We start from the raw sequence: 24783 nt of genomic DNA on the forward strand, positions 1-24783 counted from the left end.
ATAACTTCTATAAGTAATACAAAATAGATAGTTGGGCAAACACAGACCCCTGGACACACCAGAGGTGGGATCAGGTGCCTAGGAGGAGTAAGCATCCCCTGTATCTGTAATGGAAAAAGTCTGGAAAACTGTTTGACCTACTTTTAGCCTGAAAGTAGATCATGGTACACTAATCCAGCTGATTTCTTGAAGAAATTGTGACCAAATTTCAATGCCGTACATGCATTTGTAATGGAAAAAGTCCAGAAAACATTACCTTGGACGTACATTCCAGCTGAACTGCAAACTGAATTTGCATTCCTCTAAGAGAAAGCTTGTGTCTAAATTTCAGGGCAATATCTGTATCCGTAATGAAAAATCCAGCTGAAATGCAAAGTGAACTTGTATTCCTCCAAGAGGAAGCCAATGACTAAATTTCAGGACAATATCTGTATTCATAAGGGAAAACAGTCTGGAAAACTGTAATCTACATTTAGCCCTAATGTAGGTCATGGACGGATGGCCCAATCCAGCTGAATTGCAAACTGAACTTGTATTACTCCAAGAAGAAGCCTGTGACTAAATTTCAGGGCAATATCTGTCCGTAACGAAAAAAAGTCCGGAAATCTGTATGACCAACTTATATTCCTAGAGTAGGTCAAGGTGTACTAATCCAGATGAAATACATACTCAATCTTATGCTCCTTGTGTGAAAAATTGTGACTAAATTTCAAAGCCGTACATGTATTTGTTACGGAAAAAAGTCAAGAAAACATGACCTCGGATGGACAGCCAGCCAGAAAGACAGATGCACAAACTTATATGTCCCATCTAACAACGGGCGTATAAAAAGGGTAATTTTGGCACTTAAATCACTGTGAAGTATAGACAGAAATATGTATAATGACCTTTTACAGTAGAGAGGTTTAAGCAGTCATTAAATGTAAGGGACTGATAATTTAGACACAAATATGTACATAATAACATTTTACATTAGAGAGGTTCAGACGCATTTTAAAAACAGTAAAAAAAAAAATAGTATAGACAGAAATACATAAAAAAAACTATCATAAAAAAGATTTTGTACACTGACACAAATTTTTTGAGCACAAGTTTCAGACAAATGTATGATGGTAAACAACATTGTAAAATTGGTGGTCGGTGAAAAAATTGTTTTCCTTGTAACAGCTTAGTAATACATGTATAGATATCAATTGTATGTAAAGTGATAGGGGATGTGTAAAACCATGCTGTTAAATGTTCATATACAGTTAATCAGGTTGGAAATAGTTGTATATAGGTATAGTCATGTTGTAATTAGTCATGTATAGGTAAAGCATATACAGGTATATATGTTGTAAATAGGTATAGGTAGACATGCTGTAAATAGCCATATGCCAGTGGCGTAGCTTCCATTGAGGCAACTGAGGCAGGTGCCTCGGTAAAAAAAACACCTTTTACGTTGTTAAAATGTCGATAGCTTCTGGGGGGCACAGCCCTCCAGATCCCCTGCCTCGGTAATATTCGAACCCAAGCTACGCCTATGTATGCAGGTAATGTTGTAAAATGAGGTGTTGTGGTAATCATGCTGTAAAGAACTACGCACACTAACTCTGGATTCCCGCCTACATTTTCAACTTGTATATGGTAAAAAGCTTTGTAATTTTGCTAATGATATTTTTTAAAATGCAAAGTAGAATCCATTAGTAATTGATTATTAACTTTAATACCAGTTTTCATTAATCAATTGCTCTTAATTTCAACCCCTTTTGATCAGTGGATAGAAAAATATGCTCCTTGAAACCAGGCTTTAAAACATCATACATTTTAAAATGCGTATTGATATCAATAAATAACCATTTAATTTGTCAAATTATACTTTATATTATTGAGTAAAAAAATTGTTAATCTTCATATCTCACACTTAATTAACCTCATTTGCAATTGAACAGAGTGCATGAACATTTTTGCAGTGTTTTGGCCTGTAATCATATGCCCCCCACCCCCCTCTATGAAACAACAAAAGTTTTGGTATCTTAAAATGACAATTTTAATGATACCTACAAAAAAGGAATTTGTGTTTTCCATTGATTCCTTTGGTGAAATACTAGTAAATGATTTTAACCCATATTATAGTTATCTCTCTTTGTTTTGTCAAATAAATCAACTTTTATGAAAATTCATATAAAATACATGTATCTATATTGGCATAAAAAAAATCCTTTGATAATGATAACTTTTAAAAATTGACCAGAATGTAGGCAGCGAAACAATACTATCGTTCACAGTTCTTCAGTATGATTATTGATTGTATGTTTATTGAGACAGAACTAGGGACATGCAATATCACACACAGGAAGTGATCTCAATATCACACACAGGAAGTGAACTCATGCGCATGTGTGTGGGGTGAAATATAAACACAAAGACATGCAATCACACACACAAAATAAACCTATGCATGTGTGTGTGGGGTGGAACAGATAAACACAAAGACATGCAATCACACACAGCTAGTAATCCATACCTCTACAACTTTCATGTTCTGCAAGCAACATAACATCACAAAATTACCTTACAGGAAGTTAGTCAACAGTAACACTTATTGTTAATTAGTGGATAAACATGTTCTCAAGTTTTCAGATCCCTACTAAAATTTTAGGGTCACTGAAACCAATTCTGTTACTGAAAAAAAGATGTTGGGAAGAAAATAGCTGGATTGCTGAAGGAGTTTTGGTTCTAAAACATCTTTTCATATCATATCATTTTCATCTTGTTCTTAATACATTCAGTACTTGTGATAAAATCTGGACATCAGTTTCAGAATGTGCAGGGTGTTTTTTGTGTTATCTTCAAATGTGAAAACTTTTTAAGTCCAAGAGGTGAGGCAAGGAAAAAAACCAAACACTGTAAATATCTAAAATTTGAAAACCAAAACACGACTTTCATTATATTTAAGTCAAATTTATACAATCTTTTGTGTTTTTTATCTTTGAAAAAAATTGGAAGGTGGGTACACATTAGAATTCTTGTGATTGTGTTTGAAAGTGAATATAAAACCTTGGATACTTTGTTTAGTTTCCGCAGTAGAATAGGATCTTTGTCGTCCTGAAGATACAAAATAATAACAGACACAATGGACAAAGTCAGCCCTACTTAAAGCACGTCATGTTAGGTATTCTAGATCGCTATTCTAAAAGCATTGCATACAAAACGTTTTAATGACAATCTTTATCACTATGTTGAAAATCATATTAGGGCTATTCCAGAAATAAATACATGGGGGGGGGGGGGGGGGGGGGGGTTCGGGAGGCACCTTTTGTATATACCAAGCACCCATAAAAAAAAAATAAAAAATTACCCCATGACCCATCAAATTAATAAACTCATTTTACAATGACCCATCTAATAAAAAAAAAAAAAAAACTAACCAGACCCACCACAAAAATATTTTTAAAAATGAAAACGGTACAAATCTCGTGAGGTTTTCGGGACAAACATTCTAGTCAATGACGCGGTAATGCCTGTGCGACATTGTATCACAGTAGTTCTGAAGAAACGATGTCACATCAACAATCAAAGGCATCTATGGCGGGAATGTTGGAAAGATTGGGAGTCCAAACGATGCTATTATCATGAAATGGGTATGGATATGTTTTTCCACGAATCGTTCGTCTTCTAATGGAGCCCGCGCCCGGAGGAGGCCTCTATATCACCATCACACCGACTGATAAATATAACGCATCGGTACCCTCGTATAAATCAACTAAGGCTTGCCTATTTTTATTACAAAACGGAATACCTATTGGTTTCAAAATATTCCCTAAATCGATGCACTGTAAACTGTAATAATCTACAGAACACAGTTCGCCGCCATCACGTCCAAAGGGACCCTATAAAACGCGCCTCTAATTTGAAGAGTGTCGTAATGGAAAGTTATGCGCTGCAAAGAGCGACAACTCGAATAGTTCTATGTTACTTTCGATTTCGAAAGCAGCATTTCGAAAGCACGTTTTCAATTTTCCCTCTGACGTTTTGTAACCAACACGACAAGAGCGACAATAAAAATATTCTGAAAACTCAACACCCACGTAGCACAAAATAAAACAATAAAAACTACCCACTACCCATAATAAATATTTTATTAACAACCCCACCACGGACCAATTAAAATATGAAAAAATACGACCACCCACACAAAAAAATATCATTTGCCGCCCGACCCCCCCATTTGATCATTTCTGGAACAGCCCTTACTGTATACAGGGTAAATTTTCATCCAGTTTGCCCTTATCCTATAGGGGTGATTTTAAACCTGAGTGTATATAAAAATTTACTCATTACGTTAATGTAGCAAGAAACAAGTTCGAGCAAATTGAAATCAGAACAAAATCATTTTCCAATGTGTCTGTGCAAAAATAATACAGGATGAAAACCTTGTATCCAGCATATGTACATGCATGCAATCATAGCAAAATCAAAACCCCCAAAACAATTGTTACAATTTCTAAAGAAAATTCATGTTACTATTCAGAACTTGCATGTAGTTAGCACAGTGTGCCACTGCTGAGGTATTAATCTACCTGTGTTACATCTGAGGTAATAATCTACCTGAGTTATGTCTGAGGTCATAATCCACCTGTGTTACATCTGAGGTAATAATCCACCTGTGTTAGATCTGAGGTAATAATCTACCTGTGTTAGATCTGAGGTAATAATCTACCTGTGTTACATCTGAGGTAATAACCTACCTGTGTTAGATCTGAGGTAATAATCTACCTGTGTTACATCTGAGCAGGGCCGTAAGTAGGGTTCTAAATCAGGGGAGGCAGGGGATTGGGGGCCGCCGATTGACTTTACGACTGAAAATGACACTTTTTAAATCCCAATTTATCATGTTTGTGTTTCATTTGTACTATGTAAAGAATCGTAATATGGTGTCAAAGACAAAGGTGCTTGTCTTCATTTTAAACATATATCCTATAATATAACATTTATATAATTTTATTTTCTTTTTTGCCAAAAAATCAGACGAGGCAGTTGCCTCGTCTGCCTCATCGGCAGTTACGGCCCTGCTGAGGTAATAATCTACCTGTGTTACATCTGAGGTAATAACCTACCTGTGTTACATCTGAGGTAATAATCTACCTGTGTTACATCTGAGGTAATAATCTACCTGTGTTACATCTGAGGTAATAATCTACCTGAGTTATGTCTGAGGTAATAATCTACCTGTGTTAGATCTGAGGTAATAATCTACCTGTGTTACATCTGTCCTGTCTGTTCTTACCTTGATAGCCATGATCCGTTCTGTGAGTATCTTAATGTCCAGAGGATTTTTGGTCATCATCAGCTCTCGTGTTATGTTGCTGATCTCTCGATTTGTCTTAATTCGCTTCCTCTCTATCTCTACGATGTCTTTGTGAGTCTGGTCACAAATCCTACGAAAAAATGCAACCAATTCTCAGATGAATTCTCAACATAATCAAATTTTAATGAATTCCTTCTTTAGCCAGACTGGTGCCTATTCTTGATATTCCTGATGCCTATTCCTGATATTACAGGCACCTATTCCTGATGCCTATTCTGATATTCTTGGTGCTAATTTAACAACAGTCATAGACTGCCCTTTTACATGGCAACAGTCCAATGCAGTTAACCCCTACCCCTCCCCTAAAAAGGATGATGTTGCAACTCTCAAGCCAAGCCTATTTTGTAAATGTCATGTACCCAAAGAGAAAGTTATATTGGCCTCGGATACAAAACGGGCTTAGTTTCTGTGCTGGTGCCATCTAATGTTCGATAAAGTTCGACATACCTCATTATGTCCCTCATTCAAGAATAAAACTCAAGCTGATAAGATTGACCATGCTGAGATTAACTGTGCTGAGGTAACCATGGTGAGAATAACTGTGCCGAGATTGATCGTTCTGAGATTGACCAAGCTGATATTGACCATGCTGAGATTGACCGTGCTGAGAATGACTGTGCCAAGAATGACTGTGCAGAAGATGACTGTGCGGAGATTGACCAAGCTGAGATTGACCATGCCGAGATTGAAATTTTCACAGCCCATAATTACACAATTGATTTGTTTCAGCAGACGCCCAACAGTAATACGTTGGTCATTCAACACTGATACAACAGTCATCCAATAAGCAATAACACTTATACAAGTTATTCAATAGTTATACATAATATAAGGAGATAATTCTGAGGAAGTGCTTGATTTTTGATATGTGGACTTACTTTTCGTATTCTTTCTTCAGGGCTTCTGACATTACTTTGGTATGTGGACTTACTTTTTGTATTCTTTCTTCAGGGCTTCTGACATTACTTTGGTATGTGGACTTACTTTTCGTATTCTTTCTTCAGGGCTTCTGACATTACTTTGCGAGTTTCTATCAACTGTTTGTAAGTGGGACCAGGGGCAGTGTCCAAATTAAGGAAAAATATCGTAAGCAGACTTTAATGTTGTGGAATTAAAGTTGTGGCATTTTCAAACCTAGACTGAATATGGCAATCATAAATAAACTTATTTTGGAAACTAAATGCACAGAATGTTATCAGAACATGTATAGCCTCTTTTATAAGTGTACATGAAACAAAGCTAGCATGAAAAGCACTGAGAGCTAAAATAAAATGTTTATGTCTATACTGAAAAATATCAGTAACTTTGACAATCATTATATCAGCATTTTGAGATCTAAAGTTGTCTTTTTATTCAGTACAAAGCATTTCTCTCTGCTGAATCGATGAGAAAGGATATGGCATGGCTGATATCTCCGTCCGTCGGACTTTTTTGCCAGGCTGATTGAAATCCCGTAGTTGTCGTAGATGTAGATAGTGAGAAATCAGAGGACTGCGGCCACTTGTGTTAAAGAGGACTCTCTCATACTCTGGTCCGGGGCCCAATTGGTGGGACTGCAAGAGAGGGACAAAATGATAATTGTTTAGGATCTAGTTGAAAAATTAAATTTCACGAAATAAGATAACTAATCCCAGAGCTAAAAACAATTCCAGCAGACACAGTAATCCATTTCATCCATTTACAGATTTCACTTTGATATAATAATCTTCAAGGACAGTCTGCTTATTATTGTAAACTCTAAACAACAAGGTCAGTTTGTCTGATATTCTAAACAACAAGGTCAGGTTGCTTGATACTCTAAACAACAAGGTCAGGTTGCTTGATATTCTAAACAACAAGGTCAGGTTGCTTGATACTCTAAACAACAAGGTCAGGTTGCTTGATACTCTAAACAACAATGTCAGGTTGCTTGATACTCTAAACAACAAGGTCAGGTTGCTTGATACTCTAAACAATAAGATCATTTGCTTAATATTCTAAACAACAAGGTCAGGTTGCTTGATACTCTAAACAACAAGGTCAGCTTGTCTGATGTTCTAAACAACAAGGTCAGGTTGCTTGATACTCTAAACAACAAGGTCAGGTTGCTTAATATTCTAAACAACAAGGTCAGGTTGCTTAATATTCTAAACAACAAGGTCAGGTTGATTGATATTCTAAACAACAAGGTCAGGTTGCTTGATACTCTAAACAACAAGGTCAGGTTGCTTGATACTCTAAACAACAAGGTCAGGTTGCTTAATATTCTAAACAACAAGGTCAGGTTGATTGATATTCTAAACAACAAGGTCAGGTTGATTGATACTCTAAACAACAAGGTCAGGTTGCTTGATACTCTAAACAACAAGGTCAGGTTGCTTGATATTCTAAACAACACAGTCAGGTTGCTTGATATTCTAAACAACAAGGTCAGGTTGCTTGATTCAAACACATCTTATTATGTATATACATAGATATATTTTTACACACACAAAAATGCATATACACACATAAATAAATCTACACACACATAGATAAATCTATACATACATTAAAATGCACCTACACACATAAATAAATTTACATACACACACATGAATACACCTACATGCACATAAATACATCTATACACACACACAACTACATCTACACTCACATAAATACATCTACACACACATAAATAAACCTAAACACACACAAATACACCTAAACACACATAAATACATTAATACACACACAAATACACCTAAATATACATAACTACATGCAAACACACATAAATACATCTACACATACATAAATATGTCTCCACACATCAATACAAGACCTACACACACGTTCATGTATCCATCCACGAATAACACTTTAAAGTATATGGAAAATCTTACTGTGTGTGACTAAAGAAACTGTTAACATAGATATCTACCTCTTTTTTCATCACCCGATGGGAGGCGGTGCCACAGGTGGCCATTCTTGAGGTGGAGCCTTGGGACAGGGCAGTGGGAGGAATGTTTAAGTTATGGGATGCCACAGACAAACCATTTGTCATGTTTGTGAAGTTTGTCATTGTGGTCAGCTTGGTGATCTCTCGGGACATATTTTGTGGGGTGGGACTGACAGTGGAAGGTGGGCCTGTGTGGTTCCCTCCCAGAGAAGCCATCATCCTGTTGAAGGAGTCCATGTCCAAACTCAGGTTCACTGATGGAGAAAGAATCCAACGTGACAGAAAAAAAACCCGTTCTTACAGCAAACAATACAGGTTTTTACTGAATCAATCCTTTCAGTGAAGTGATTTTCATTCCCGGTAGTTTTAAAACATATAAACTTATTGGATATAACAAATCATGTTTATAATGAATCAAAATTGTTGGTCATCAGCACTTTCCTATAAGCATCTGCACATACAGCAGAATAGAATAGCCTGACAATAAAAGATACTGCACGACATTCACCCAATCTGATTAAAATCAGATCCTCGATCCGCTCCTTTATTTCTACTCGAGTAGCGACAAATCAAAAGAAATAAAGGAGCGGATCGAGGATCTGATTTTAATCAGATTGGACATTCACCACAAAATATTTGAGGGAACCTGTCTGCACTCACTCATTGTGACAGGCTGCATATAGCAGGGGCGTCAAAATGTTAACCTGCTAATCACAAGTTGCTCTGAGCATTCTTATTCAAATATTGTATAAATTATAATCTGATAAGCTTTCTTATAACCAATATTCTCAGTGTCAAATCCCATGGGGATCCGGGTTAGAATAGGTCCTCAATACCCCCTTGCATGTCGTAAGAGATGACTAAATGGGGCGGTGCTTTCGGATGAGAAAAAAAACAAGGTCCCATGTCACAGTAGGTGTGGCACGAGAAGATCCCTCCCTGCTCAATGGCCATAAGTGCTGAGCATAGGCCTAATTTTGCAGCCCTTCACCAACAATGGGTCTCCATATGAGTGAAATATTCTTGAGAGAGATGTTAAACAATATTCAATCATGCAATCAATCTCAGATTCAACAGCTGGTCCAATTCAACTGTATACTTAGGGTAAAAAAACTCTTCTAAGAATTAATTTCTTGTGTTGGTTTTTACTTGTGTTTCATAGTGTACTCTGAAATTAATTTTCAAAAGAACACATCATTGATCCCCCCCCCCCCCCCCCCCCCCCAATTAAACCGTTCATCCTGACATCCCATTTCAAGACTGACATTCACAAGTTACACATCTGTATGTGGGTTGCTATTAATACTTATCATTTCCATTAGTGGAACTCTTCAAATCAAAGGCCCGTAAAGTTGTGCTACCGGGACAACATACGTAAACATTACTTTGGCATACATAATATAAATTATGGTATCGAATACATATTATATATAACAGACTGCAAACCACAACACTGATTAAAATTCTAAAGTCAATGAAGTAGGTACAGTTTCTAAAGTCATTTGGCCCAAAATATCGATGATTTCACTTGGAGCTCAAACCACAGGCACTTAATTGTTTCTGTAAATGACTTATGACCTCTGTATACTAATAACAACACAAAGTACCTAGCTTCAAATGACACAGAATGGCACCCCCTGAGAATGTCGGCCTTTTGAGCCTCCAGGGAATATGCGATGCAAATGTATTTACTACCGTTGTATTGTACAATCATTCAACTTAAAATCCATGTATGACATGACTGCATTCATTGCCTCTTATCGCCGAAACTGCAACAAAACATGGATTTTCCGTTTTATACCACGAAGTGCTATGTATTGATACCGCGCAGAATATGTGGGCGATTTTGACTGGCTAGCATGCTCTTCTAAAATTACGTTTGGAATTCTTTAGAATTATTTATAGAAAGATAGAGCATCAGAGATGAATTAAAAATAACAGGCAAAAGGATGATTTTAATGGTGACCATTAACCACAATTGATCTTATTTTATATAATTTAGTTACTAACATTAGGGGGGGAAATGCTACAAAAATAAAGGGGACTCCATCCCCCCCTGGTATTTGTTTTCCACAGACACCTGATAACTATTAAATTCCCCCTTTCTGATTTTTTTTTTTGCAATGATAATTCCTCCAAAATGTGTGGATTCCTTGTCTCTCTCAACCCAATTTCAATTGATGTAGTCGTTTCACGCTTTTCATAAGCTTTAGAGAGAGCCTTCTACTGGACTGGTATGATAAAATATACTTATTATAAACAGTATAAGGCAAGTATAAGGCTTACAAAAAAGCATGTTTACGATTACATAAATCGAAATTAGGATGGAATAGACGGGGAATCCACACATTTCGGAGAAATAATCGCTGCCCCAAAAAATAATTTCATTATTATCTTCATCAGAAATGACTCAGACACGAAAATATTTTTAAATCTCCACGCGGGAAGTCTTAGCTTCTATCTTCTGATGACATGTAAAATCCCGAAACGTACGTACGAACAGCTTTGGTTTTTTTTAGTAACTAAAAATAGCGTACAGCGTCTTCAATTCAAAATTTTTGTTAACAAAGCAATATTTTCAAGATTTTTTGGTAATAAACATAATATCAATTTATTGTGATAATAAAACAATGAAACTTTATTTTTCAACACAACAAATATACAATTTTCATTCTGTGCGGTATCAGTACATAGCACTTCGTGGTATAAAACGGAAAATCATGTTTTGTTGCAGTTTTCGGCGATAAGAGGCAACGAATGCAGTCATGTCATACATGGTTTTTAAGTTGAATGATTGTACAATACAACGGTAGTAAATACATTTACATAGCATATTCCTGAGGCTCAAAAGGCCGACATTCTCAGGGGGTGTCATTCTGTGTCATTTGAAGCTAGGTACCTTGTGTTGTTATTAGTATACAGATGTCATAAGTCATTTACAGAAACAAGTGCCTGTGGCTCAAACCCTGGCATTCAAATAAAGAATAGATTAGCAAACCCAAAATCCGCTCAGTTTGATCAGCAAAATGATTTGTGTCATATGACGAGAGCTTGAATTTGGCATAAAATTGCAAAAATGCCATTTTCAATGAAAATATCCACAAATTCAGGTGGTTTTCCTTTCAGAAAACATACAGCGCATGCGTCGAGCAAATTCATATTCAAGTATGTTTTTCATCTTAAAATAATACACAATATATATCATTTTTGTTTTGCTCAACAAATGCACATATTTTCCTGAGCAATAATCTGTATGACTTTGACAGTTTTCAGGCCTAACAGATTAATGAAGTATGCTGATGTAATGCCTAACAGATTAATGAAGTATGCTGATGTAATGCCTAACAGATTAATGAAGTATGCTGATGTAACGCCTAACAGATTAATGAAGTATGCTGATGTCACGCCTAACAGATTAATGAAGTATGCTGATGTAACGCCTAACAGATTAATGAAGTATGCTGATGTAATGCCTAACAGATTAATGAAGTATGCTGATGTAACACCTAACAGATTAATGAAGTATGCTGATGTCACGCCTAACAGATTAATGAAGTATGCTGATGTAACACCTAACAGATTAATGAAGTATGCTGATGTAACGCCTTACAGATTGATGAAGTAAGCTTATGTAATGCCTATCAGATTAATGAAGTATGCTGATGTAATGTCTAACAGATTAATGAAGTATGCTGATGTAACACCGAACAGATTAATGAAGTATGCTGATGTAACGCCGAAGTCAGATTAATGAAGTATGCTGATGTAACGCCTTACAGATTGATGAAGTATGCTGATGTAACACCTAACAGATTAATGAAGTATGCTGATGTAATGCCTAACAGATTAATGAAGTATGCTGATGTAACGCCTAACAGATTAATGAAATATGATGATGTAACGCCTAAGTCAGATTAATGAAGTATGCTGATGTCACGCCTAACAGATTAAATGAAGTATGCTGATGTAACGCCTAAGTCAGATTAATGAAGTATGCTGATGTCACGCCTAACAGATTAAATGAAGTATGCTGATGTAACGCCTAAGTCAGATTAATGAAGTATGCTGATGTAATGCCTAACAGATTAATGAAGTATGCTGATGTAATGTCTAACAGATTAATGAAGTATGCTGATGTAACGCCTTACAGATTGATGAAGTATGCTGATGTAACGCCTAAGTCAGATTAATGAAGTATGCTGATGTAACGCCTAAGTCAGATTAATGAAGTATGCTGATGTCACGCCTAACAGATTAAATGAAGTATGCTGATGTAATGCCTAACAGATTAATGAAGTATGCTGATGTAATGCCTAAGTCAGATTAATGAAGTATGCTTATGTCACGCCTAACAGATTAATGAAGTATGCTGATGTAACGCCTAAGTCAGATTAATGAAGTATGCTGATGTCACGCCTAACAGATTAAATGAAGTATGCTGATGTAATGCCTAAGTCAGATTAATGAAGTATGCTTATGTCACGCCTAACAGATTAATGAAGTATGCTGATGTAACGCCTAAGTCAGATTAATGAAGTATGCTGATGTCACGCCTAACAGATTAATGAAGTATGTTGATGTAATGCCTAACAGATTAATGAAGTATGCTGATGTAACGCCTAACAGATTGATGAAGTATGCTGATGTCACGCCTAACAGATTAATGAAGTATGCTGATGTAATGCCTAACAGATTAAATGAAGTATGCTGATGTAACACCAGGGGTCGAAATTAACTTTTTCTACCACAGGCTAATTTTAGCCTGTGGGTAAAAAATCCACAGGCTAAAATGAAAACCTACAAGCTAAAATAAAAATAATGAAGCAGTGCTCTTTTTTCATGTTATTTTTTTTAAAAATCAATTACATGTATTTTCCCCATTATTATTCATTACTGAGCCTTGTGGGTCAACAGGTATCGTTTGGACAAGACACTAAGTTACGTAAGTCATGTTTAGGTCTCTTGATTATCACACCTCTAATCCACAACCTGTTTACCGCAGGTCCAATTTCATGCCACATCAGAGTTGTCACTAGTGATTTTTCAAAGCGCATCCGGGACTCATGGTTTTATAAGCAGCACGATAATGAGCCCCATGGACTTTTTTGATAATCGTCTACACGGTGAGCAGTGCACTCGTGTCATCACTACAACCCGACCTCAATATGACAATAAATTAATTTAGATAGGACATTCTCATGATTCTGATAAAAATAACTACCGGAAGACTTGGTAAAACATAGACTCCGACTTTTTTTTCATCTTAGATCAATGAATAACAAAAACCTCATACTTAGAATTCAATTTAATCACCCCTATAGGTGAACAGGACTCGTGGCACATGTATTTTTCATCCTAATGCGATGTCCAACCTCTAAAGCATTTGTTTGACTCCGAGTTTCTTAAAAATCGTAAAAGAAAAATCCGGATAGAAACGGTTGTTGAAATCGATCGTTCATGTAAGCGTTTGTATGATTCAGAGTGCAAGTTTAAGAAAAGCGAATGGCGCATTACCGTATAAAACAGATACGATACGATCATAGCTTATAAATCACCACTCGCTAAAATTTTCGAGTGTCCACTATTTTTACTCGCTATTTTTCAAATGTACTCGCATTTTGCGAGTATTTCTCGCTAATTTCGAGCCCTGAACACCTAACAGATTAATGAAGTATGCTGATGTAATGCCTAACAGATTAATGAAGTATGCTGATGTAACGCCTAAGTCAGATTAATGAAGTATGCTGATGTAACGCCTAACAGATTAAATGAAGTATGCTGATGTAATGCCTAACAGATTAAATTAAGTATGCTGATGTAACGCCTAACAGATTGATGAAGTATGCTGATGTCACGCCTAACAGATTAATGAAGTATGCTGATGTAATGCCTAACAGATTAATGAAGTATGCTGATATAATGCCTAAGTCAGATTAATGAAGTATGCTGATGTAACACCTAACAGATTAATGAAGTATGCTGATGTAATGCAAGCTAGCTAACAGATTAATGCCCTCATGTATTTTCAAAAATTAAATTTATTTTATACAATGAGAGTTCTATCACACTGCTTGTAGTGGTTTCTTACTTTCTTTATTGCCTTACTTTCTTTATTGTCTTACTTTCTTTATTGAGGGCCGCCGCCTGCATCAGTTTAGTGGTGGCATGATTTGCCTCTCTGTCCAACCCCTTCGGAGCTTTCGCCTCCATCTTCTGAATGTTCCAGGATTTCCATGTGCCGGGGACAGGTTTTAATCCTACAGAGAATGATAGAGGAGAGAGGGCGTAGTCTGTTAAATCCTGTCTATAAACATTTAAAGATGTACATGTGGTGTAAATTTCAGGATTTTCACGTGTCAGGGCACAGGTTAAGATGGAGTATGGTAGTCTGTTTGATCCTGTCTATAAACATTTAAAGATGTACATGTGGTGTAAATTTGTTATAGCTATAAGTGTAGAATGTTACATCTAGTGCAAATTCATAACGTGAGAATCAACACTGTAGCATCTGTCTGTGAACAGCTGATATTTTGATTCTGTGTTAACAGAGTTTGTAGTCTGATATTTTGATTCCGTGTTACTCGAGATTATAGTCCGAGTTTGACGTACCTGTGACCCATTCATGTACCACATCGAGTAAGGCTTGTTTGAAGGTGTCGTCCATTTTGGCGTGAGATTCGGGAAATGCCGTCCAATAAGCCATGTAGATAGCTTGAGCAAGACAGTCTGGGTAAACCTACCATGGAGAAAAAAGTTTTTAGCACAGACACAGAAATGTTTAGCACAGACACAAACATGTTTATCACAGACACAGGCATGCTTAGCACAGACACAGTAATGCTTAGCACAGAGACAGAAATGTTTAGCACGGAGATAGAAATGTTTAACACAGACACAGAAATGCTTAGAATGGAGACAGAAATGTTTAGCACAGAGACAAATATTGTTTAGCATGGACACAGAAATGTTAGCATAGACAGAAATCTTTAGACATACACAGAAAGTCTGGGTAAACCTACCATGGAGAAAAGTTTTTAGCACAGAAACAGAAATGTTAAGCACAGACAGAAATGTTTATTATGGAGACAGAAATTATTACCATGGAGACAGAAATCCTTAATACCGTTCTTCTTTTAGCACCTCTTGTAAGAGTCACATTGAGTGGAACACTATGATATGCCACTGTTTGTGACTGAACTTTATAATGTGTCTTTAGATTTGAAATACAGTATGGATAATAAGCTGAATCATTTAAATATTTTCCTACCGACAGAAATTTGTCCTTGACATCTTTGTGGATGCTAGCAAACAGTCCAACAAAACTGTCTGCAATACGATCATACAATAAATTCTTCTCAATTTCACTATTGCGCTGAAAAAGAACAAAACTGATCTAGTATATACTGCAACAATACGAAATGTACATCCTTCATTTTTTTTTTTAGAAAATTAATGCAAGCTCAAGATATTTACTTAAGCTGACCTTGATAAATTCTATGTCAACTGTTTGCTTTATAGTACTAGAAGTTGAATACATGCCAATTAGATATTTCACTGTTCAAAAATTTTGTTTGATTCTGTCTCAAGCAGCTGATAAATAACCTGATGTGTTACATAGAATGTACCCTGAACTGATGTGTTACATAGAATGTACCCTGAACTGATGTGTTGTACAGAATTTACTCTGAACTGATGTGTTACATAGAATTTACTCTGAACTGATGTGTTACGTAGAATTTACTCTGAACTGATGTGTTACGTAGAATTTACTCTGAACTGATGTGTTACATAGAATTTACTCTGAACTGATGTGTTGTACAGAATTTACTCTGAACTTATGTGTTACATAGAATTTACTCTGAACTTATGTGTTACATAGAATTTACCCTGAACTGATGTGTTACATAGAATTTACTCTGAACTGATGTGTTACATAGAATTTACTCTGAACGGATGTGTTATGTAGAATTTACTCTGAACTGATGTGTTACATAGAATATACTCTGAACTGATGTGTTACCTAGAATTCACTCTGATTGGCTAGCTCTATCTCCATCTTTTAAGCATAACTCAAAATAAACATAACTTTGTACATAAATTTCTATTCTCTTTTCTCTATGTATACTAAATCATTTTAAGAAAACTTGACAGATTCTCACATCAAACCGATTGAGGAAGAACCACCAGAATGTGTCCTGCATCACAGCAACCGAGGCCTCCGACAGAAACAGCTTCTTCCAGAATTTCTTGAACCCAGGCTACAAATCAAGTTAAACATATTTACCAAATATTCCTATAGCTTTAAGTCTTAATGGCAAAATGAATTTGAAAATGAAAACTTTTTCCAAAAAATTATCAAAAAATTCACACACCAACAAATCAAGAGACGCGGTTCAGTCTGGAACTTCTAAGACGTGGCCTGGATTTCTCAAAAGAAACTTACCGTACATACTCGCCTATAAGTCGGATTTTTTGGAGTTAAAAATTGGTCCAAAACTCTGGACAGGGTAATGTAGAGTGTTTTTTAAACAACTTCGTACTCCGACGATTATCATGATTAACGTTGACTGGACATATTATATCATTCATGTATTCTTGGATTATATGCATAAAGTACAAGTATTTACATATTTTAATGATTTTATTCATCGTAAGTGTATATTATTGAAATTGATTTGTTGAGAAAAAGATTAAATATCAGCACATCTCACAAAATATTATTTGAAACAGGGGTGAACAGAGGTGTAAAGCGATTCTTGAAAAAAAGTTATACCGACTTAAAGGTGGGTCAATGGCAATTCCCTCCAATATAGCCTACAAAATATACAACTGACTTATAGGCGAACCGACCTATATGCGGGTATATACGGTAAGTAAAAACTTGGACTTAAGTCTGAGATTTTACTCAAAGAACAAGGTACGATTGTGTAGTTATAAAAAGGCACGAAATATTTCTGTTTAAAGTCTGTCTTGAACTAAGCTTGATCCGTGTTTTAAGTAAGTTAAATACATGCCAAATATACTATTGCAACTGAAATTGAAGTTGATAGCATTATTACGTCATGAATAAGACTTTTCCCCGCCTTTTTTCCAAAAAGAGCTTGATAACGGTTGAATTTCATCCAGATTATTGCTTAGGAAAAAGTGTGCCCATCCATCTTGCAAAATGAAAAAATATATATTGTGTGTTGATAGAAGAAAGAAAATTGTATTTAAATATGAATTTGCTCGACACATGGGCTCTATGTTACCTGAAAGGAAAACCCCCTGAATTTATGGACTCTTTCATTGATTTTGGCAGTTTTGGAAATTTTATGCCAACTTCATGCTCCTGACTGCAATGACTGTAGAAACTTTACCTGCTTCTTTGCTCAAATAAAAGTAATCTCAAATTTAAGTGAGATTTTTTCCCCCCCCCCGAGAAATCCAGACCAGGTTTCACTAGACTCAGTACATACGTTGAAGTTCTGGGCCTTTGTGACTCGGTGAAGGATGGGAGGAGATTCCAGCTGAGCTGGAAGCTCGATGAGCTCGCCATGTCTGAACCCCGGAAACTGGCAGTAGTCCATGCTCTTCTTCCTGGTTTCCATCATTGTCTCCACTAAGTCCTGGAACAAGTGATAATAGCATATTTTAATAGGGCTGTCTGAAAGGTGACCAAATCTAATACTGAATATCACAATGTAATGTGTATCTAAAACATTATGTGTGACAAAAGCACTTTGTCCCAGACTGTGACCATATCTTAAGCACTGACAAATTTGACCTTGACATAGGACCTTGACCCTCATATGACATAGCTTCTATTTTGTAAAGTTCAGACTGAAGTTATTGACAAGGACGAAAAGACAGACAGAAAACAAGGTCCCTGATCCTTATGATATCACAGATGAAAATTTTATCTTTTACATGAATAGTTTTAATGTCTAAAAGTTAAGTTGTACTTAATAGCACTTAATATTTACATAAACAATGACTTAAATTCATATTCTATGTCCAAGCAATATATTCATCTATATGATCACACAGACCGCCATGTCTTAGTCCCACACCTAGCTTACTAGCTTATAATGTCTTAGTCCTACATCTAGCTTACTAGCTTATATAATGTCTTACTCCCACACCTAGCTTATATAATGTCTTAATTCCACATCTAGCTTGCTAGCTTATATAATGGCTTAGTCCCACACCTAGTTTACTAGCTTATATAATGTCTTACTCCCACACCTAGTTTATATAATGTCTTAGTCCCACACCTAGCTTGCTAGCTTATATAATGTCTTAGTCCCACATCTAGCTTGCTAGTTTATATAATGTCTCAGTCCCACATCTAGCTTGCTAGCTTATATAATGTCTTAGTCCCACACCTAGCTGGCTAGTTTATATAATGTCTTAGTCCCACACCTAGCTTGCTAGCTCATATAATGTCTAAGTCCCACATCTAGCTTGCTAGCTTATAATGTCTTATATCCCATATCTAGGTTGCTAGCTTATATAATGTCTTAGTCCCACATCTAGCTTGCTAGTTTATATAATGTCTTAGTCCCACATCTAGCTTGCTAGTTTATATAATGTCTTAGTCCCACATCTAGCTTGCTAGCTTATATAATGTCTTAGTCCCACATCTAGTTTGCTAGTTTATATAATGTCTTAGTCCCACACCTAGCTTGCTAGTTTATATAATGACTTAGTACTACATCTAGCTTGCTAGTTTATATAATGTCTTAGTCCCACATCTAGCTTACTAGTTTATATAATGACTTAGTACTACATCTAGCTTGCTAGTTTATATAATGTCTTAGTCCCACATCTAGCTTATATAATGTCTTAATTCCACATCTAGCTTGCTAGCTTATATAATGGCTTAGTCCCACACCTAGTTTACTAGCTTATAATGTCTTAATCCCACATCTAGCTTGCTAGTTTATATAATGTCTCAGTCCCACATCTAGCTTGCTAGCTTATATAATGTCTTAGTCCCACACCTAGCTGGCTAGTTTATATAATGTCTTAGTCCCACACCTAGCTTGCTAGCTCATATAATGTCTAAGTCCCACATCTAGCTTGCTAGCTTATAATGTCTTATATCCCATATCTAGGTTGCTAGCTTATATAATGTCTTAGTCCCACATCTAGCTTGCTAGTTTATATAATGTCTTAGTCCCACATCTAGCTTGCTAGTTTATATAATGTCTTAGTCCCACACCTAGCTTGCTAGTTTATATAATGACTTAGTACTACATCTAGCTGGCTAGTTTATATAATGTCTTAGTCCCACATCTAGCTTACTAGTTTATATAATGACTTAGTACTACATCTAGCTTGCTAGTTTATATAATGTCTTAGTCCCACACCTAGCTTGCTAGCTTATATAATGTCTTAGTCCCACATCTAGCTTGCTAGTTTATATAATGTCTTAGTCCCACATCTAGCTTGCTAGTTTATATAATGACTTAGTACTACATGTAGCTTGCTAGTTTATATAATGTCTTAGTCCCACATCTAGCTGGCTAGTTTATATAATGTCTTAATCCCATATCTAGGTTGCTAGCTTATGTAATGTCTTAGTCCCACATCTAGCTTGCTAGTTTATATAATGTCTTAGTCCCACACCTAGCTTGCTAGTTTATATAATGTCTTAGTCCCACACCTAGCTTGCTAGCTTATATAATGTCTTAGTCCCACATCTAGCTTGCTAGTTTATATAATGTCTTAGTCCCACATCTAGCTTGCTAGTTTATATAATGACTTAGTACTACATGTAGCTTGCTAGTTTATATAATGTCTTAGTCCCACATCTAGCTTGCTAGCTTATATAATGTCTTAGTCCCACACCTAGCTTGCTAGCTTATATAATGTCTTAGTCCCACATCTAGCTTGCTAGTTTATATAATGTCTTAGTCCCACACCTAGCTTGCTAGTTTATATAATGTCTTAGTCCCACACCTAGCTTGCTAGCTTATATAATGTCTTAGTCCCACATCTAGCTTGCTAGCTCATATAATGTCTTAGTCCCACATCTAGCTTGCTAGCTTATATAATGTCTTAGTCCCACACCTAGCTTATATAATGTCTTAATTCCACACCTAGCTTGCTAGTTTATATAATGTCTTAGTCCCACACCTAGCTTGCTAGCTTATATAATGTCTTAGTCCCACATCTAGCTTGCTAGTTTATATAATGTCTTAGTCCCACATCTAGCTTGCTAGTTTATATAATGACTTAGTACTACATGTAGCTTGCTAGTTTATATAATGTCTTAGTCCCACATCTAGCTGGCTAGTTTATATAATGTCTTAATCCCATATCTAGGTTGCTAGCTTATGTAATGTCTTAGTCCCACATCTAGCTTGCTAGTTTATATAATGTCTTAGTCCCACACCTAGCTTGCTAGTTTATATAATGTCTTAGTCCCACACCTAGCTTGCTAGCTTATATAATGTCTTAGTCCCACATCTAGCTTGCTAGTTTATATAATGTCTTAGTCCCACATCTAGCTTGCTAGTTTATATAATGACTTAGTACTACATGTAGCTTGCTAGTTTATATAATGTCTTAGTCCCACATCTAGCTTGCTAGTTTATATAATGACTTAGTACTACATGTAGCTTGCTAGTTTATATAATGACTTAGTACTACATGTAGCTTGCTAGTTTATATAATGTCTTAGTCCCACACCTAGCTTGCTAGTTTATATAATGTCTTAGTCCCACACCTAGCTTGCTAGCTTATATAATGTCTTAGTCCCACATCTAGCTTGCTAGTTTATATAATGTCTTAGTCCCACATCTAGCTTGCTAGTTTATATAATGACTTAGTACTACATGTAGCTTGCTAGTTTATGTAATGTCTTGGTCCCACACCTAGCTTGCTAGCTCATATAATGTCTTAGTCCCACATCTAGCTTACTAGCTTATAATGTCTTAATCCCATATCTAGGTTGCTAGCTTATGTAATGTCTTAGTCCCACATCTAGCTTGCTAGTTTATATAATGTCTTAGTCCCACATCTAGCTTGCTAGTTTATATAATGTCTTAGTCCCACACCTAGCTTGCTAGTTTATATAATGTCTTAGTCCCACACCTAGCTTGCTAGCTTATATAATGTCTTAGTCCCACATCTAGCTTGCTAGTTTATATAATGTCTTAGTCCCACACCTAGCTTGCTAGTTTATATAATGTCTTAGTCCCACATCTAGCTTGCTAGTTTATATAATGGCTTAGTCCCACATCTAGCTTGCTAGTTTATATAATGTCTTAGTCCCAAACAGATATATATGAATACGGGCTTTAAGCCTTTGACTGACTTACACACTAATAAAACTATATAACCAGATGTGTATTTTAATCCTAGTAAAGGTTGACATATACAGAAGAATTCTGTGATTTGTTATTGCTTGTCAGTGGAAATAAAAAGGAAAGTGATTGGTTAATTCAGTGCTGGCAAGTATGTGTGTGATATAGAGACACTGAATTAGATTAGAAATTATTATATACTTTCAATTTCATCTCTTCTTTTTTCTTTAAAAGTTTGCGGGCATATATCACATGATATATGCCCGGAAACATTCCGGCCCGCAAACATTACGTCACAATCAAATTTCTACGCCGTTAATTTTCAAATTTTTTGTGTTTTTCATCTTTTACTCAGTTAAACCGATAAAGTTATTGTTAAAAATAAAATTATTGTTAGTTTCTAAATGAAATTTAAAGTATATAATAAAAAGGTTATAGACTTTGTATGGGAAATATGACGACCTCATGTTTTGTCGCGAACGGACCTCACAAGCTCGGTCCATCTACGCGCCAAAAAACTCGGTCGTCATATTTTCCCATACAAAGTCTATAACCTTTAAATATTAACTGGCTCTTACAATCATTAATACACTTACAATTATCAATAAAACAAATTAAACTGATGCTACGTAGATCATTCCATAAAGCAGTTTGCTGAATATATAGTTATCTAAGTAAAACTAGGCCATTTAATGGTAAAGTAGTTGGTCGTTTTCTATGTGGGGATCTCGAGAACTCGATGAACACGACTGAAGCTCCATTCTAACATGAAATTCATCACATAGGTGACATGCCAATAAGACTTAAATAGGATAATTACACCTCATGGGTCTAATGATTATCGTGCAATCTATTCTATAAGAATTTATACATGCTAAAATAGTGACATCAAACTTTGTGTATAATAGAAAATTTGGTAAACTATTTGATACTCAAAAAGTATATATTTTCTATAAATGATGTCAAGGGCAATAACTCCTATGCTGGTACATGTATTTTCTTTATTGTATGTCCATTATACAATAATTTCCCTAATAGCCACAACTAATTTATATATATCTTTACAAAATGGCAGGTTTTCTTTTTTAAACTGTTGAAGTAAAATTTTGCCATCTCTATCCCTTTCCATGTATGTTTATTATGCAGTTTAATGAAAATATGTGTGATAATTTCTAGCGTTAATTAACTTAATTACTTCTATTTATGTATGTCTGACAACTTTAAAAAGGTGGCATCCTATATTTTCTTAAGTTATTGATTAAATCAAACTACAAATGGAAATCAACACAGTTTTTCCACATTGAACCAATAATATTGATAATTAATTAATTAAGTCACATGGGGGTGGAGCTATCTTAAATATTTCATTCTATCACTGCAGCCTGAACCATTTTGGATTTTATTCTATTCTATCATTGCAGCCTGAACCATTTGATTTTTATTCTATAATTGCAACCCTGAACCATTTGATTTTTATTCTATAATTGCGACCTGAACCATTTGATTTTTATTCTATGATTGCAGCCTGAACCATGGGAGAGGGCCTACATAGGCTATGCCTGTTGCCCAATCCTATTGAGAATCTCAATAAAATACGTTTAAAGTAAGCTTGAACTAATTTGATTTTTATTCTTACTATGATTGCAGCCTGAACCAATTTGATTTTTATTCTTACTATTATTGAATTTCATTAATGCAGGCACTGTGAGTGACATGAAACAACCAACACCAAAAACTTCTTTTTTGCCAAATGGAAGTTTTTTCTTGTGATAGCAAATTTGATGAAAATAGGTTTATACTATATATATAAGTGCTAATTTACATAAAGAAGTTATAAAATTATACCGAATCTTCTTTGGTCTGAAATCAATACATAATCATGCATACAACATTAGTAAACAGCATGTAACATTTTATATAACTGTCCTCCACCAAGTCAATCACTTTTTAATGTTATATAACCATCGAATCGTTAAACAAATTAAAAATGCATAGACCCTGTGTAAAACATTTCAATTAATCTTCAATGTCACATCACAGACATTGACTTGTTAGATAAAAAAACGCCTTACTTGTCACATGTGAAGACACACATTAATTCACTATAAATTCTACTCCTCATATTATACTAGATTTTTTAGAAACCTAGTTATTAATTGTTAAGACTCCAGATAACTGTACGTACCATGGTTTTCCTCCCCCGGGCACTGTGGTGACTCTTCACAGCATCGGATTCAGCCATTTGTGTTATAAATGCTGTAAACGTAGCATTAGCATAGAATCAATCAGCTGTACAATATATACTGTAAACGTAGCATTAGATTAGAATCAATCAGCTGTACAATATATACTGTAAACGTAGCATTAGATTAGAATCAATCAGCTGTACAATATATGCTGTAAAATAATTTGTAGCTTTAGCATAGAATCAATTAATTATCTAAAAATGTGTAGATCTAATAAGTGTTGTAAACTAATTGTAGTATTTGATTAAAAGCAATCATTTGAAAATGTGTAATAAATGCTGGAAACTAATGCTAGCATTTGGTAATGCCAGTGCCTTGCACATTTGGGTGACTTTAGATGTCAGATCAGTATACATACCAGTAGTGTACAAATTTACATGTAAATTAAACAATATTCATTTACAAATAAGCGCATGATTAGGTTTAGCTCTATCCCTAGTGTACATTTTTTCATTTAAAAATCTCAGGCATTAAAACATTGCTGTGACGTCATGCCTTTGTTCTTGCAGTCTAAACGTTTACCTGTAGCTGTCCGATAATAATGATTCCCAGTCCAATAATACATCATCAGACTGCAGTGATAATAAAATCAGACAGCATTTAAAAAAAGAAACAAATTGAAAAGTGGTGAAGAAATATTTTTACCATAGAACACTTTCGGAGAATTAAGTGGATCTGATATAGATATGGCAAGTATCATAGATGATATCATCAACATGGAGAAGGAAAATCCTGGTTTGATTTAAAATTTGAATTGGATCAGGCCGTCACCATGAAGTATGAAAATGATTAGCGAGTTTATGTCCAATTCTGACCAATCTAATTAAAATTAGATCCTATGATCTGCTCAATCATCTACTATCACTACAGTAGTGTAGCGATAGTAGATGAGCGGATCATAGGATCTAATTTTAATTAGAATGAATTCTGACAGAGGGTCTGAGAATCTTTTTGTCTCTTTGAGTTTGA

At 35.4% G+C, this 24783-nt stretch overlaps 1 protein-coding gene across 6 annotated transcripts in view; it reads right to left on the minus strand.

Moving 5' to 3' along the window:
* The window catches only part of LOC125650697 (protein FAM227B-like), a 29994-nt gene that overhangs the window by 1265 nt on the left and 3946 nt on the right, over nt 1–24783 (minus strand). Inside the window, exons 5-17 of one of the 6 annotated variants that reach the window (XM_056166453.1) lie at nt 23754–23824; nt 23414–23428; nt 17732–17881; nt 16433–16531; nt 15541–15645; nt 14883–15009; nt 14396–14530; nt 8256–8527; nt 6749–6903; nt 6335–6412; nt 5270–5420; nt 3040–3087; nt 2507–2524 (exon numbers count right to left, since the gene is read on the minus strand). In XM_056166453.1, coding sequence (XP_056022428.1) covers nt 2507–2524; nt 3040–3087; nt 5270–5420; nt 6335–6412; nt 6749–6903; nt 8256–8527; nt 14396–14530; nt 14883–15009; nt 15541–15645; nt 16433–16531; nt 17732–17881; nt 23414–23428; nt 23754–23824 — 1424 coding nt within the window. The remainder of the gene's footprint in view (nt 1–2506; nt 2525–3039; nt 3088–5269; nt 5421–6334; nt 6413–6748; nt 6904–8255; nt 8528–14395; nt 14531–14882; nt 15010–15540; nt 15646–16432; nt 16532–17731; nt 17882–23413; nt 23429–23753; nt 23825–24783) is intronic. The other 5 variants (XM_056166454.1, XM_056166455.1, XM_056166458.1 and 2 more) reach the window with 5 other exon arrangements.

This window comes from Ostrea edulis, chromosome 5, assembly GCF_947568905.1.
Source record: "Ostrea edulis chromosome 5, xbOstEdul1.1, whole genome shotgun sequence".
NCBI classification, from domain to species: domain Eukaryota; kingdom Metazoa; phylum Mollusca; class Bivalvia; order Ostreida; family Ostreidae; genus Ostrea; species Ostrea edulis.